The following is a 14,024-nucleotide window of genomic DNA, read 5'->3' as shown; positions in this document are numbered from 1 at the left end:
GGCCCGGCCGCCCATCAGGTCAGGGAGGGACGCAGAGGGCAGTCCTGAGACGACCTAGGATGTACAGGCGTCACTGGTCCTTTGAACAAATGCTTGTGCCACAGGAGGCTCCGCCTCAACATGGAGATGGTGCAACATCTATGCCATGTCCTCGTGGACTTGGAACCACGTGGAGGAGGAGGACAACCGCTCCCGGTGGCCATCGAGGTCACTGCAGCTCTGAACTTTTATGCCACGGGATTATTCCAGGGCTTCCGCAGGTACCTGGGTGGTATCTCACGGGCCACAGCCCACAAATGCATCCGGTAGGTCACGAATGCCCTGTATGCCTGGGCGGAACACTACATCATCTTTGACGTGGACCAGGCTCAGCAAAATGCACGGACAGCAGGGCTCGCCACCATCGCAGGGATGCCCCAGATCCATGGGGTACACCACGCATGTGTCCCTGCGCTCACCGGGCCATCTGGGGGTGCCACAGAAAGGGGTTCCACTCCCTCAACCTACAACTCGTGTGCGACCACCAGGGAGTGTGCACGACAGCTACATCCTGGGGCAGTCAGTCATCACTGCCCTCTTGGGGGATAAGGGGTATCCACTGAGGACCTGGCTAATGATGCCAGTACAGAGGCCAGAGACTGAAGTGGAGACATGGCACAACAAGGTCCATGCGACCATCCGGGGTTTCATTGAGCGGTGCTTCGGATTCCTCAAGATGCGCTTCCGATACCTCGACCGCTCCGGTGGTGCGGTCAAGTATACTGCTCGGAGGGTCGCCCACTTTGTTGTGAGCTGTTGTGTCCTCCACAACCTGGCACAGCAGCAGGGTGACGAGCTGGAGATGGTGATGAAGAACATGTGGCTACCTCCAAAGAGGAGGAAGATGGGGATGATGAGGTGGCGCCGGACCAGCAGGAGCTGGAGGACGAGGCCAGGGAGGAACCTGAGGCTCGGAGGCTGCAGGAAAGGCGACAGCGGTGAGGGGCCATCAAGCCCTGAGGGTCAAGGAGGCCCTCATACTCACCCGCTTCACCTAACACATGGCCTGGTCCCTCAGCGTAGCCTTACCCACCGACCACCCCCATTTCCCACCCTCTCAAGGTATGTGTCAGATCATTCCAGGGTGCTGGGACTGTGTCGGCACTGTCAGCGGGCCACAGTCGAGGGCAGGGGTGTGATGATAACATGCAGAGATCTGGGCATTGGTGCTCCTCAATCTAAGCCATAGTCTTACACCTGCCTGTCTGCTGAGTGCTCGGTCACACCCATCACCACAATAATCTTTATTGTCACAAATAGGCTTACATTAACACTGCAATGAAGTTACTGTGAAAAAACCCTGGTGCCACATTCCGCGCCTGTTCGGGTACACCGAGGGAGAATTGAGAATGTCTAAATTACCAAACACCACCCGATGTTGCCTGGTCCACTCTCCACACCCCCTATCTACCACAGCCTCCCCCTCACCGGTGCCCTCAGTGATCCTCAATGTGCGTGGCCCTCCCAGTTCTACCATTACGTCTAGATGTCTCCTCAGGAAGCACATCTGAGGTGGAGGCAGCCAGTTGCTTCCCTCATTCCATTCGATGCCTCTGGTGGGCGTCCTCTGGGACTGGAGGGCCCCGGCTCACCTGTCGACGGCACATGCACAGTCGTACCACCCTGTCCCATGTGCTGACCCCAAGACATGGCCTCATCAAGGGGGTAGAACTTGGGACAGCTGGTGGCCAACATCGCTGCCCCATGGGACGGGTTCAGGTTGGCGCTCAGTGGGTGTCCATAGGGCACTGGGGTCCACCTTGGGATGTAGGGGCAGGTGGTTCAAGCCATGGCTGCCCCTCCATCATCTGGCTCTGCCAGCCCTGGCGGTTCCCCAATGTCTGCACCACGGTGTCGATGCCCTTGGCGATGCTCCTCACTGTCTGGGACCAGCTCTGCAGCACTTCGGCTATTCCGATCTGAGAGCCAGACATGTCCCGCAGAACCTCATCAAAGTCGACCTGGTACTGGCTGTTGAGACCCTCGGCCATGGCCGTCACCAACTAAGCGACGCCTAGACACCTTCACTAATGGTGACGGCGTTGTGCACCAGGCTCTCCACTGCGGTTGCACGCTAAGAGTGTTGGCCTCAGTGCCAGTCATTGCCGGCACAATCTCCGGCGCTCGTAGCCTCTGGGACCCCTCCACGCAGCTATGGATCTGCTGGAGTGATGTTGACATCTCCCTCTGAATGTCATGGCAACTCCCGATCACCTCCATCAACTCCGGGTAACTTTGTTCCAGAGGCTCAGCATCAAAATGAGACCCAACTGCGTCCAGGGATCCAGTAGCCCTCCAACTGCTGTCTCGCATGGGATTCCTGCCTCCACCAGATGTGCATCATCAGCGGTGTTGTGCGCACCAGATTGTGGCCCAGAGGTGTGTGTATCTGCGCTGGTGGAGGGTGGGGATGACAGCTGTGACGCGAGGTGTTCTCCTCGGGAGTCAGGTGAGGGTGCCGCCTGGGGTGGGTTGAAGCTGTCAGCTGGAGGACCTGAAAATGGACATATGGTCAGTGGGAGGGTAGGGTCAATCAGTAAGGCAATAACAACTCACGTTTGACAGGTCCCCAGGTGGAGCCCGGCGGTTCTTCACCTCTGCGGCATCTGCCAGCCTCTGCATGGGTAACCGCCCTGTCCTTGGCTACCCCGGTCACCTCCAGGGCCCGTTCCTCGAAGGAGGTGAGGATTCTTAGGTCCAGCCCCCTCCGCCATTTTGGGCCCCCTCCTGTCGATTATGGGAGAGCTTAGGCTGAGGAGATACAGAGAAGGCATTATCAGCCACATGTGTGGTTCACAGTTGCGTATGTGTCTGTGTGTGTGGGGTGGGGGGTTGAAGGGGAGGGAAGTGGAGGAAGGATTGGTGGATGCTCCCGGGGGGGGGGGGGAGAGGTTTTGGTGTTTACTCACTCCTGCTGCCCGCTGTAGGTCGTTGATCTTCTTCCGGCACTGGAGGCCAGTCCTCTTGGTCACGCTTACTGCTGCCTCCACCTCATCCCAGGCAGCACTGGCTGCCTTGTGGCTCAACCTCCGGGACCCCTGGAGGAACAGGACATTCCTCTTGGCCTCCACCGGGTCCAGCTGGCTGGGGTTGGCCGAGCAAGTGCAGGTTAAGTGCTGCTCGACCTTATTAGCAGGGGGGCTGGCGAGTGCGGTGCTGACAAATCATTTGGGGCGAGAAGCCCCTGAGGCCTGATGAAGTGGACCAGTTAACGTTGAATAGTGTTGCTGGCCTCACTGGCCGAGCGGCAGAAAACTCGCAGTGAATCCCTTGCTAGCACACTTAGAAAATTTTCCGGAGACTACAAGGCACAAGATGAAATTCCAACTGGATAAAAAACAAATCCTTCCAATTTTGGACAATATTCAGCATGCAGTTCCAGCTTCAGTAAATTGAGTCATCAACCTCCATACATTGAACTATGTGATCAAAAAATATTATTGCTAATAACTTATAATTATCCTCTCTCCCCCCCAAAATTTTGAAAATGCTGAACTAGTCCTAATTCTTCAAACAGGTTTTCAGAATTTAGTTGACACTGTTGATAGCAAGGTGCAGTAAAGTAAAACCAATTGTCAATGCAGCTTAGGTTGCATGGTGCTATTCTGTATCTTCATTCAAAAACTTTAACTTACTGTGGAATCACCTGTCATCATCTCCCAGCATAAGAAATTAATCAATGCAACCTCATGAATTCAAGAACTGCAGCTATGTAATATGCATCAACAAATCCTGGACTGAATCATCGTTTGAGGAATAATACTGTTCGCAACGGAGATATTCTGATAAAGTAACTTCGCTTTTCTCATTGCAACCTCTCATTGAGTCAGCAGTAATCAGCTCCTGCCTTGAGCATTCTCATAGCAGCGCAGCAAAACTGCATCGGTGAGTTACTTGAGCCAGGGAGGAAGAGACCGGGAATTTGAGGGAGAGTGCGAGTGAGTGTGAGTGAGTATGAGAGAGAGAGAGAGAGAGAGTGTGTGTGTGTGTGTAGCAGAAACTATTTCAATTTGTTTTGGTCAACAAGCACAAACTTCTCCAGTGTAGTGAAATACAAATACCAAGCCGCCTTATATACTTAATTACATTCCTCAGGGTTTTTAGTTAATTCCTTGATGGGGGTGAATATATGAACTGTTTACAGGTGCAGATCTAATGTCTTCAAATACTAGTCCAAATTTCTCTCATATGTGCAAAACAGATCATGTTTCAAAACGTTTTTGTTGCCATCCTAAAAAGTGTGATTACAGTACTCAGAAACTCAGAATGGTTTCAGCCATCATCCTGGACCTTCATCAACAGTGAAAAATTCAAGGGCCATATTAAATAGCAATCACTGCTTATAATGATTTATATTTGAATATCTTCCATTTCACTCTACATCGATAATGGAGATGTTTGATCTGCCTTCACTGTAATTAACTGAACTTTGTGGGAAGAGTAGGATTTAATTTTTTAGCACGATTAGTCTAACTCATGGACCTAGCTAGTTTGATGTTGCAGATTTCATCATTCTATAAATGTTCTGGTTGCAGTTAGATAACACACCAAATATGAGGAAGAGTTCTAAAATAATATCCAGCAGGCAAAATAAGCTGCATATCGCACTCAATGTAACACAGGGAATAACAACGAGTTGATTGATAATCGTTGCAAGTTCATTTTTCAACAGATGCATTCACTGTCAAAAAGATGAAATGTAAATGCATAAAAATGTGATCTAATGAATTCAATTCAAAAAAAGTTGACCCAGAAACTAAAGTGGCAAATTCTGAAAATATTCAAATGAAACCCCCACCAATTTTCACTTTCTTTCAAGAACAATTAAATTTTACACATTCTCATTGACCTGTTGTAGTGCCCCTTCCATACACAGAAATACAAACTTAAACATATATATTTAAACATATCATTCTCATTTCAACAACACACTGTGTTCTTCTGCTCACCCTGCCAATATAGTGCTACTTAACCTAGAATTAAAACTTTTTTCTTCTCTTCTGAAACCAGTCACTCATTTTTGGTACAAATCCACAAGTACCAGCAGTCCTCCAGCACCTTGCCCAAGCTTCCACTTTTCATGTGTGAACCTGAACTCTAGACTATTTGACTGCAGAGATACTGCAGCTGAACTTGATACTGTCCTCACTCTATGCCCTTACACACACATTTTCCGGTAAGGCTCAGTGATGAGCAAACAGGAAAAAGAATTCTGCTCAAAGAGCCGAAGAGCCCAGGTTCAATTACAGCATTGTTCTACTACCCTGACGGAGATCAACTAACTTAACAGAACGGAGAGACTAAATCTTAGAATTTCTCTGGTATGTGCACAGCATTATACCGTTTGCGTATTTATCTACGAGATAGCCTGTACGACGAACACTTTAAAAAAAAACATTATATAGATAAAAAGCAACTGAGATCATTAAAATGAATAAGCTTGCTTTTCTTTACCGAGTTAAATAATGAAGCTAATTTTTTATTTAATTAGCACTGTACTAAACATAGTCATGTCCACTAAATTAACTACCAAGAGGCAGCTTTGTTGTAAAACCTTTAAAGCCTTACTAGAAAATGTTCACAACATGAATAGAATACATTTATTAAAAATTACAAAACAATTTAGTTCCTGTTTTATAAGATTTATGCACCTCTTCAAAAAAATGCAGCTACTTTTACTTTGTAGAGTTCTGATTTAACAGAGTATCTATGGTCTTCAAATTAACATTAATGTCTTGCGTTACTGAATAATTACAATAGTGAAAAACATTGTACAGTACCTCAATAAACAAAGGAAGTGCACAACTACTTTTGTCCATGTCTGCACATTACATACAGAACATGGAAACTACTTTTCATTGTACAATATGCTTTTGTTTAACAGCCACGTTTCAGCTTTAAACCTGCGGATAATGAACCTGTAGGTATTATTTCAAAGCAACCAGTTTAAAAAGAACAGCCAAAAGAATGAAAGGAGCAAAGCTAATTATCAGCATTCCTTCATGTATTAGTGCGTGTTGTGCACTAAATCTCTGGGAGGCTTTGTCTTGATCCCTAAAATTATCCCGTACTTATTCCTGAGAGGTTAAAGGTCATTTAGCTAATTAAAGGACCAATCACATTAAAAACAGAATCACCCAAGATAAATGTTTTCACTTTTAAGCTTTAAAAGCTCAGGCTAGTACCCCTAATCTAATTTTGATTCTTTTATAACACTGCTCGCCATCTGCTAATCTTGTCACAGGCATACAATACCATCCAGAGAAAGCATGATCAGTTTTTGTTTCTATTTTATGGCCAATAAGAAATTTCAATCAAGAATTACCAAATGCTAGAATGAATGACAATAATTTTCATGACCTGTCACCATTGTCATCTTAAGAATTCTGCCCTGCATTGGTGTAAACCATATAGAATTATTGAAAAAGACCACAAAAATGTATTAAAATATATTAAGCATCAAAGTAATGAAAACAGGAAATGCTGAGTAAATCAGGGAGTGTGAGGAGAAAGGAAGATAGGGTTAATATTTTAGGTCTGTAGCCCTTTAGCAGAGCTGCTAATTAAACTGTTGTTTCACAGAATGGAATTGGAACAAAATAGTAACTGTTCCATACATTTACTGACATGATGCAGTCTGAGAAGTGGAGACCCATTCATCAGCTCCTCACTTTGGGTACGCTCTCCCCCTATCTCTCGCACACAGCACAACACTTCATCACAACATTTCTGTTGTGCAATTTGCCCCTCCTATGTAATCGCTTTCAGAGGTGGGAAAAATGAATCATCAAGGGAAGATTTGTTACACAACCCCCCCCCCCCCCCCCCCCTCCCCTCCCCCGGGCTAATTTTGAAAATTACTCCGTACCTCAAAGAATCACAGAACTGTTACACACAAAAGGAGGCAATTCTGGCTCATCATCTGCACTGGCTCCCTGAATGAGCGATTCACTTACTATCATTCGTACCATTCCCTGCTTTCTCCCCATAACCCTGCATTCGTCCTCTTCAGCTAACTGTCAAATTCCCCTTTGATACGTCCATTGCGCCGGCAACCCCACACTCTCAGGCAATGCATTCCAGAACCTAACCATTCAATGCTTTTGAACCTTTTACCAAATACTATAAATCTGTGCAACCCCCCCCCCCCCCCCCCCCCCACCTGTCCATCCATTACATCAACTTGTCTATATCCTTTTGAAGTTCTAATTTACTCCTCACAGTTCACCATGCTTCCAAGTTTCATACTGTCTGCAAAAATCTGAAATTGTTCCCTGTACATCAAGATCTAGGTGTTTAGGGAGGCAGTGGCATAGCGGTATTGTCACTAGACTTGCAATCCAGAAATGTAGAGTCATGCTCTGGGTTCCAAATGGCAGATGTGAAATTTGAATTCAATAAAAATCTGGAATTTAAAGTCTAATGACGAGCAGGTCCTTTAAGGAAGAAAATCTGCCATCCTGGCCTGTTCTGGCCTACACGTGGCTCAAAGGCAGTTCCCTCTTAAAGAATGCCCCCTGAAATGGTCTAGTTCATCTTCAAGGGCAGTTGGGGATGGGCAATAAATGCTGGCCCACATTCCATGAGAATAAAATCAGCAAAAGCAGGAGTCCTAACCCTGGGAACTCCACTACAAATCATCCTCCAAAAAAACATACATCCCACTCAGCCAATATTGTATCCATGCTGCCGCTGTCTCTTTATTCCTTTGCTCCCAAGTCTGTTGTGTGCCACTTTATTAAACATCTTTTGTACATATGAACTGCATTGCCCTCTGTTACCTCTTTGAGGGAATATACCTTGACTGTTCCCAAAATACCGCTTCTTTGAAAGTTGGCCAATTGTTCAGGCACCATTTGGCTCCAATTTATTCAGCCCAAATTCATTCTTACCCCATTGAAGTTGGCTTTCCCCCAAGTAATTATTCTTTTTCTGGATTGTTCTTGGTCTTTTTCCATAGTTAGTCTAAGTGTTAAGATATAAGGATCACTACTCACTAAATGATCTCCCACTAGTACTTGATCCACTTGCCCCACCTTATTCCCGGGAACCAGGTCTGGCAGTGCCTCCTTTATCATTGGACGAGAAACATACTGTGGTGGGCAATTTTCCATTTTAAAAAAAAATCTTTTTATTGGCATTTTCCACATTTATCCACAGTTATAAACCATTTTTGCCATGTTAATTTATTGTATTATATTGTCCTTACCTTAATTTACTTAATGTACGTTTTACCGCCCTCTGGTCCCTTCCGCCCAAACCTCCTTCTCTTGTGTCCTCCCTCTTTCCCACCCCCCTCCCTTTTCTTCCTCCCCTTCGACTTTGGCTGTGTTTGCTTTGTGATCGGGGAGGGGTGTTGTCCCCCTCCCCCCCCCCCCCCCACATTGTTCCCTTGTTGTGACTTTCCAGCCTTTCCTCTTTCCCCCCGGGTTACACATTCCTTTGGTTCCCTCTCTGCCCTTGTTTTCCCCTTGTCCTTCCTCTTTTTCTTCCCATCTCTCCCGTTTGTGAAAAATTTTCCTGAACACATAGTAGGATCTCCTCTTCCTCCAGCATTGCAATGCTCTTCTTAATCAATACCACAGCCTTTCCCCTTTTCTGCCTTTCCTATCTTTCCTGAACATCTTGTACCCAGGGATTATTTAACACTCAGCCCTGCCCTCCTTTGCACTAGATCTCTGTCATAGCCACAACATTGTATTTCCACATGTGCCTGTAGCTCACCAATCTTTATCACACTCTGTGGATTCACGTACATGTACAGTAATCCTGATTTAAAGTTTATTTCTTACTTTGGCACCACCTATTAATATACTATTCATTTTCAAGTGCTGGCTGTCTCTCATAGTTTTCTGCACATTGGTATTGCGCATTGATATTCTCTCTTGGTTCCCACACCCCTGGCAAGTAAGTGTAAACCCTCCCCAATAGCACAAGCAAAATACCCCACAAGGAACTCAGTACTGGCTCAATTTAGGTGCAACTCTTTTAGCCTATACAGGTGCCATCACCTGAAGAGTGTTCCAAAAATCTATAGCTCCTCCTCTTGCACCATCTTTCCAGCTACAAATTCACCTGGTTCCATCTTTCTAATTCTATACTTCCCAGCACATGATACTGGGAGTAATCCGATTGAGGTCCTGTTTGCTAATTTCCTACCCAGCTTTCTCAATTCTGACTGCAGGGCCCTCTATCTTCAAGGCAATGTGGCTGGTTCTTAACAACCCTCTACAATGATTTGAAGAGCAATTGGGGATGGGTGACAAAATGCTGACCTAGCCAGTGATGCCCATATCCTATGAAAGAAAGAAAGAAAACTGGGAAAATGTTAGGAAGAAAGAGGTCTTTGAGGTTTTAGTTGGCCATATTTAGGGACTACTAGTAAACTGAATGTAAAGTGAATTAAGTCCATTAAAACTAGTAAATGGCATAATTTGCTATTTTTCCATGTTGCAAGGAGAGACATGAAATAGACTGAACTTCACTGAAAGCTGTATTCATTTCTGCCTTGTATAGAATTTACCAGTTTACAAATGATCCGATCGGTCTGGGGTGTTTATTAGTTGCTTCCTAGAAGATAAGAGAATGGAATACAATTTTACAGTATTCAATGCACATAATAAACGATCTTACCATCCCCAGATCATGCCATGATATATCCAGATAGAACATAGAACATAGAACAGTACAGCACAGAACAGGCCCTTCGGCCCTCGATGTTGTGCCGAGCCAGGATCACCCTACTCAAACCTACGTATCCACCCTATACCCGTAACCCAACAACCCCCCACGCCCTTAACCTTACTTTTTAGGACACTACGGGCAATTTAGCATGGCCAATCCACCTAACCCGCACATCTTTGGACTGTGGGAGGAAACCGGAGCACCCGGAGGAAACCCACGCACACAGGGGGAGGACGTGCAGACTCCGCACAGACAGTGACCCAGCCGGGAATCAAACCTGGGACCCTGGAGCTGTGAAGCATTTATGCTAACCACCATGCTACCGTGCTGCCCCGATGTTGAGCATTAAATAGTAAATTCCTAACAGTAAGAGATGTGGCAGCCATTTTTTGGAGAGGCCAGTGATGCGGAGTTTGACAGACTGCCTACTGAGACTGAAAATTTTTAAACAGTAGAATTTAGAAATTCTGACACTGCTTTCTGCAAAAGGACAGACTTCTACGTTTAAAAGAGAAAAAAGTAAAAATTAAACATTTTTAGTCCATTACATTAAATACTCTAATTTCTGTGGTGATTGGGAGTAAATTACTTACTCCTACGGACTACTGAGGTTATTATTTAGTTAGGAATATCCTGTTATCTGTAGTTCATAATACTGCTTTTTTTTTTACACAAGAGTTAAAGTCAAACAAGAAAATGTAAAAATAATCAAATAAAAAGCAATTAATCAAATGGGAAATAAAAAATACAGAAGGTATAAAATAATATGATTATTTAATTTGTGAGCAATATCCAAATATGCCATTATTTTTATTGGCAGTGATAAATGTAGAAACTGATATATATATATAGATATATGTATTTCATACTTGTGGCAGTAATGTTATTAAAAACCGTGGTTTTTAAAGCTGTAATTAAGGTGTTGTAAAAGAGTGAGTAATCCAACCATTCACTTGCTTACAGATAAAGATAAAGGAACATTATTGATATTTTGGAGCCATTACACTGCCAACATTGTCCAATTTCACCCCTAAAAAGTTTTGAAAGGTGCAAGATCCAACACTTTTTTTGGTAATGTTGTCCCTGATGTATTTCTATGTTTGCTTAACACAAGCTTACCAAAGGACTGGTAAACTAAACATAGGTTCAGTTTATTTGAAGAAGCACTGCAGGATTGTTCAGCAGATTAATTTACAATAAAGATTCAATGGCTACTGTTCACAGAACAGTACAGCTATAATTCCTTCACACAGCATGCTCTAACTAAACTGAAAGCTCCAGTGAACAATGTCTGCCGGCCATATATTTTACATCCTGTCCATATACTCATTAGCATATACATGCTTAACATGATATCCTTTTATCCTTTTCTTCTCCAAGATAACATTACATACCTTAAAAGTGAAAATACATTAAAGGCGACATTGTGGTACAGTAGTTAGCATTATCGCCTCACAGAGCCAGGGACCCGGGTTCAATTCCGGCTTCGGGTGACTGACTGTGTGGAGTATACACTTTCTCCCCCCTGTCTGCATGGATTTCCTCCAGATGTTCCAGTTTCCTCCCACAGTCCAAAGATACGCAGATTAGGTGGATTGGCCATGGTAAATTTCCCCATTGTGTCCAAAAGATTAGGTGGGGTTACTGGGTTGTGGGGATAGGGTGGGGTCTTGGGCCTATATCGGGTGCTCTTTCCAAGGCTCGGTGCAGCCTCAATAGGGATTCTATGAAGATAATTAAGAAAACTATTTACACAAAAAATAAATCCTTAAACTCTTGAACAGAGATTAAGAATTTAAGAACCTCCATATTGTATAGGTGGTTCAACAACCCAACCCACTCCATACAATATGGAGGTTGCAATATGGAGCTTTATAGATATATTGTCAGAGTTACCATCCAACTTGGAAGAAAAACTTTGCCCCTGTGAATTTGGGATTCAATTCCTCTAATATTGGAATCTTGTTTGTGCACCTCTTTGGAGGGAGATTTAGACATCTTGAGTTACACTCGGACTGTGCTATTTTTTCTCAGCATGCGCATAATGCCGTGCCATTATGCTCCATGTCATTTAACTCACTCTTTGGTTCCTCTTATAGATGCACGCTGCACTTGTAGGAAGAATAATTTATGGAACTGCATCTTCTCCAAGTTGTAGCATGATCTCACCACTGAAGTTCCCTATGGCGCGAATCTGTCTGGGTACATCTGTTGTAGGTCATGGATAGACATGATCAATGTAATTATGCTCGGCCTCTCCTGTTGTGATTAGTAACTTGCCGATCTTGTGTACAATCACAATGTTGAGTTCTGAACACGCTCATAACCCTGCTACGGTTGGTCTGCTCATGTCCACCAAGTGACATACTTGTGGTTACCATGCACTCTTGCCGTAGCTGCATTTCAATGTTAATGTACCTATGTGGTAAATGAATAATTTATTGTATGCAATTAGTTTGTTTGCCGTGTTTTGTATCATTGGCTTCCAATGATCCAGATACATATCCTTCAGGATTCCGACTAGAAAGATATTTGCACTTTCCCCTGTGTTGACTCTGCCTGTGAATATATGTTTGATGCTACCGGGCATATGATTTGATCAAAAGCTTTAACTGTTTGATTTTATTTACACATTGTGTACATTCACAATGTGTTAAACGCCTGTTCATTTTCCAGTTGAAGATATCGGTGCTCTGCATCTTCTTCCTGCTCCGACTTGTCGCAAACTTGTATATGTGCTAGTGCTTAAATGGGTCTCTGGTGCACTCCGTTGTTGCAACAAGTATGCTGCATATATTTTTTGTTTGATTGCATCTCACCTCTGGAACCAGATCCTGCAACAGCCGAGCCCTTTTGCACTGCACAACTTACAAAGATCTTAGTATACAGGGCAGCTTCACAGTGGGTGTCACAGACTGTACTTCCCACATCGCTTGTGCTCTTTCTGCGCCCTTGCTTCTGCACCAATACTAATAGTTGCACCTAACGCTTACAGGTGATGTTATCCATCTGCAACTTTTTGCAATCTTTTAGCAGCATGTCAATATCCTGAACTTTCTTTTATTCCAAAAGATCTTTTTGGAAAGCTTCAATTGGCTTTAAATATATAACCAGCTCTATTGCTCCATGATTCATTCAGACAGTTTGGCTTCCAAGAAATCAAACTCCTTACCTCATTACGGTTCCTGCTGATGAGATGAACTGATCGATTGATTCTTGTGGCTTTGTCTGTAAGCCATCAGCTCCAAATGGTGTATTCAAAAGTTAATCCTCATACAAACTAATCCTCCAGTGTGTTCCACAACTTGGCAGGATCCTTCTGATTGTCAGACAGGCCCAAAATGTTCATTCGGCACACCATTGTTTCCGATGGCTGTCTTTATTTTTATCTTTATTGATCTGTTCTGTTCCAGATAAATCTAAAACTAGCTCTGTCCTTTAAAACAAAGGGCCTGAATTTGGACCTCCATCTAGGGAATTTGATGGCCACCTTCCTGATGTTTTCTGTCTTTTACGAATGCTGTCGATGTGCTGGGATTCACAACTTCTCTACCCTTTGGGGAGATTCAGAAATGCTGCTAGTGTGTGTCTTACTTTTCTTTTCTTGACTGCAGTTCACATTTTAACCGCCGTTTTTCCCGCTGTTTTTTGCACGGGAATGATAGTCAAGGATGCTATGAAGGTCCTGCTGCTTGTACTGTCCAACTCAAAAGTCAACTGCCCAATTCAACACCAATCTGGCAACAGCACCAATTAGGTACTTGTTGCTCTGTGAATCACTATCTAAAAAGGGACTCTGCCACTTGGTGTCTCTAATGCATATACATCCTTTGCACAACACACTATCTTGCCTGTGATCTTCAATCTTCGTCAATCTGCGAAAAGGAACCACTCTGCTCACCATGTTGTAGTTCTATGTTTGTTTATGTTTACCAGTCCCAGACAGGCCCGACAAACCAAATATAGAAACATAGAAAATAGGAGGAGGCCATTCGGCCCTTCGAGCCTGCTCTGCCATTCATTATAATCATGGCTGATCATCCAACTCAATAGCCTAATCCCGCATTCCCCTTTGATCCCCCTCACCCTAAGTGCTGTATCAAACTGTTTCTTGAAAACATACAATATTTTGGCCTCAATCACTTCCTGTGGTAACAAATTCCACAGGCCGACCACTCTCTGGTTGAAGAAAATCTTTCTCATCTCTGTCCTAAATGGTCCACCCCGAATCTTCAGACTGTGACCCCTGGTTCTGGACACACCCAACATCGGGAACATCCTTCTTACATCTACCCTATTGA

General features: G+C 44.2%; 1 protein-coding gene across 10 annotated transcripts in view; it reads right to left on the bottom strand.

The window, feature by feature from the left end:
- LOC119973102 (microphthalmia-associated transcription factor-like) overlaps window positions 1–14,024 on the bottom strand; it is a 400,216-nt gene that overhangs the window by 127,759 nt on the left and 258,433 nt on the right. Inside the window, exon 1 of one of the 10 annotated variants that reach the window (XM_038810640.1) lies at window positions 5,820–5,903. The exons of 8 other annotated variants lie outside the window; for them this stretch is intronic. In XM_038810640.1, the coding sequence (XP_038666568.1) occupies window positions 5,820–5,858 (39 nt within the window). In that variant the 5' untranslated portion in view covers window positions 5,859–5,903. Of the gene's footprint in view, window positions 1–3,674; window positions 3,783–5,819; window positions 5,904–14,024 lie in introns of those variants that run through there. One more of the 10 variants, XM_038810642.1, reaches the window with a different exon arrangement.

The sequence above is a fragment of the Scyliorhinus canicula genome, chromosome 11 (genome assembly GCF_902713615.1).
Source record: "Scyliorhinus canicula chromosome 11, sScyCan1.1, whole genome shotgun sequence".
NCBI classification, from domain to species: Eukaryota; Metazoa; Chordata; class Chondrichthyes; order Carcharhiniformes; family Scyliorhinidae; genus Scyliorhinus; species Scyliorhinus canicula.
The sequence above is the reverse complement of the archived record's forward strand: the minus strand, read 5'-3'. Positions and strand labels throughout refer to the sequence as shown.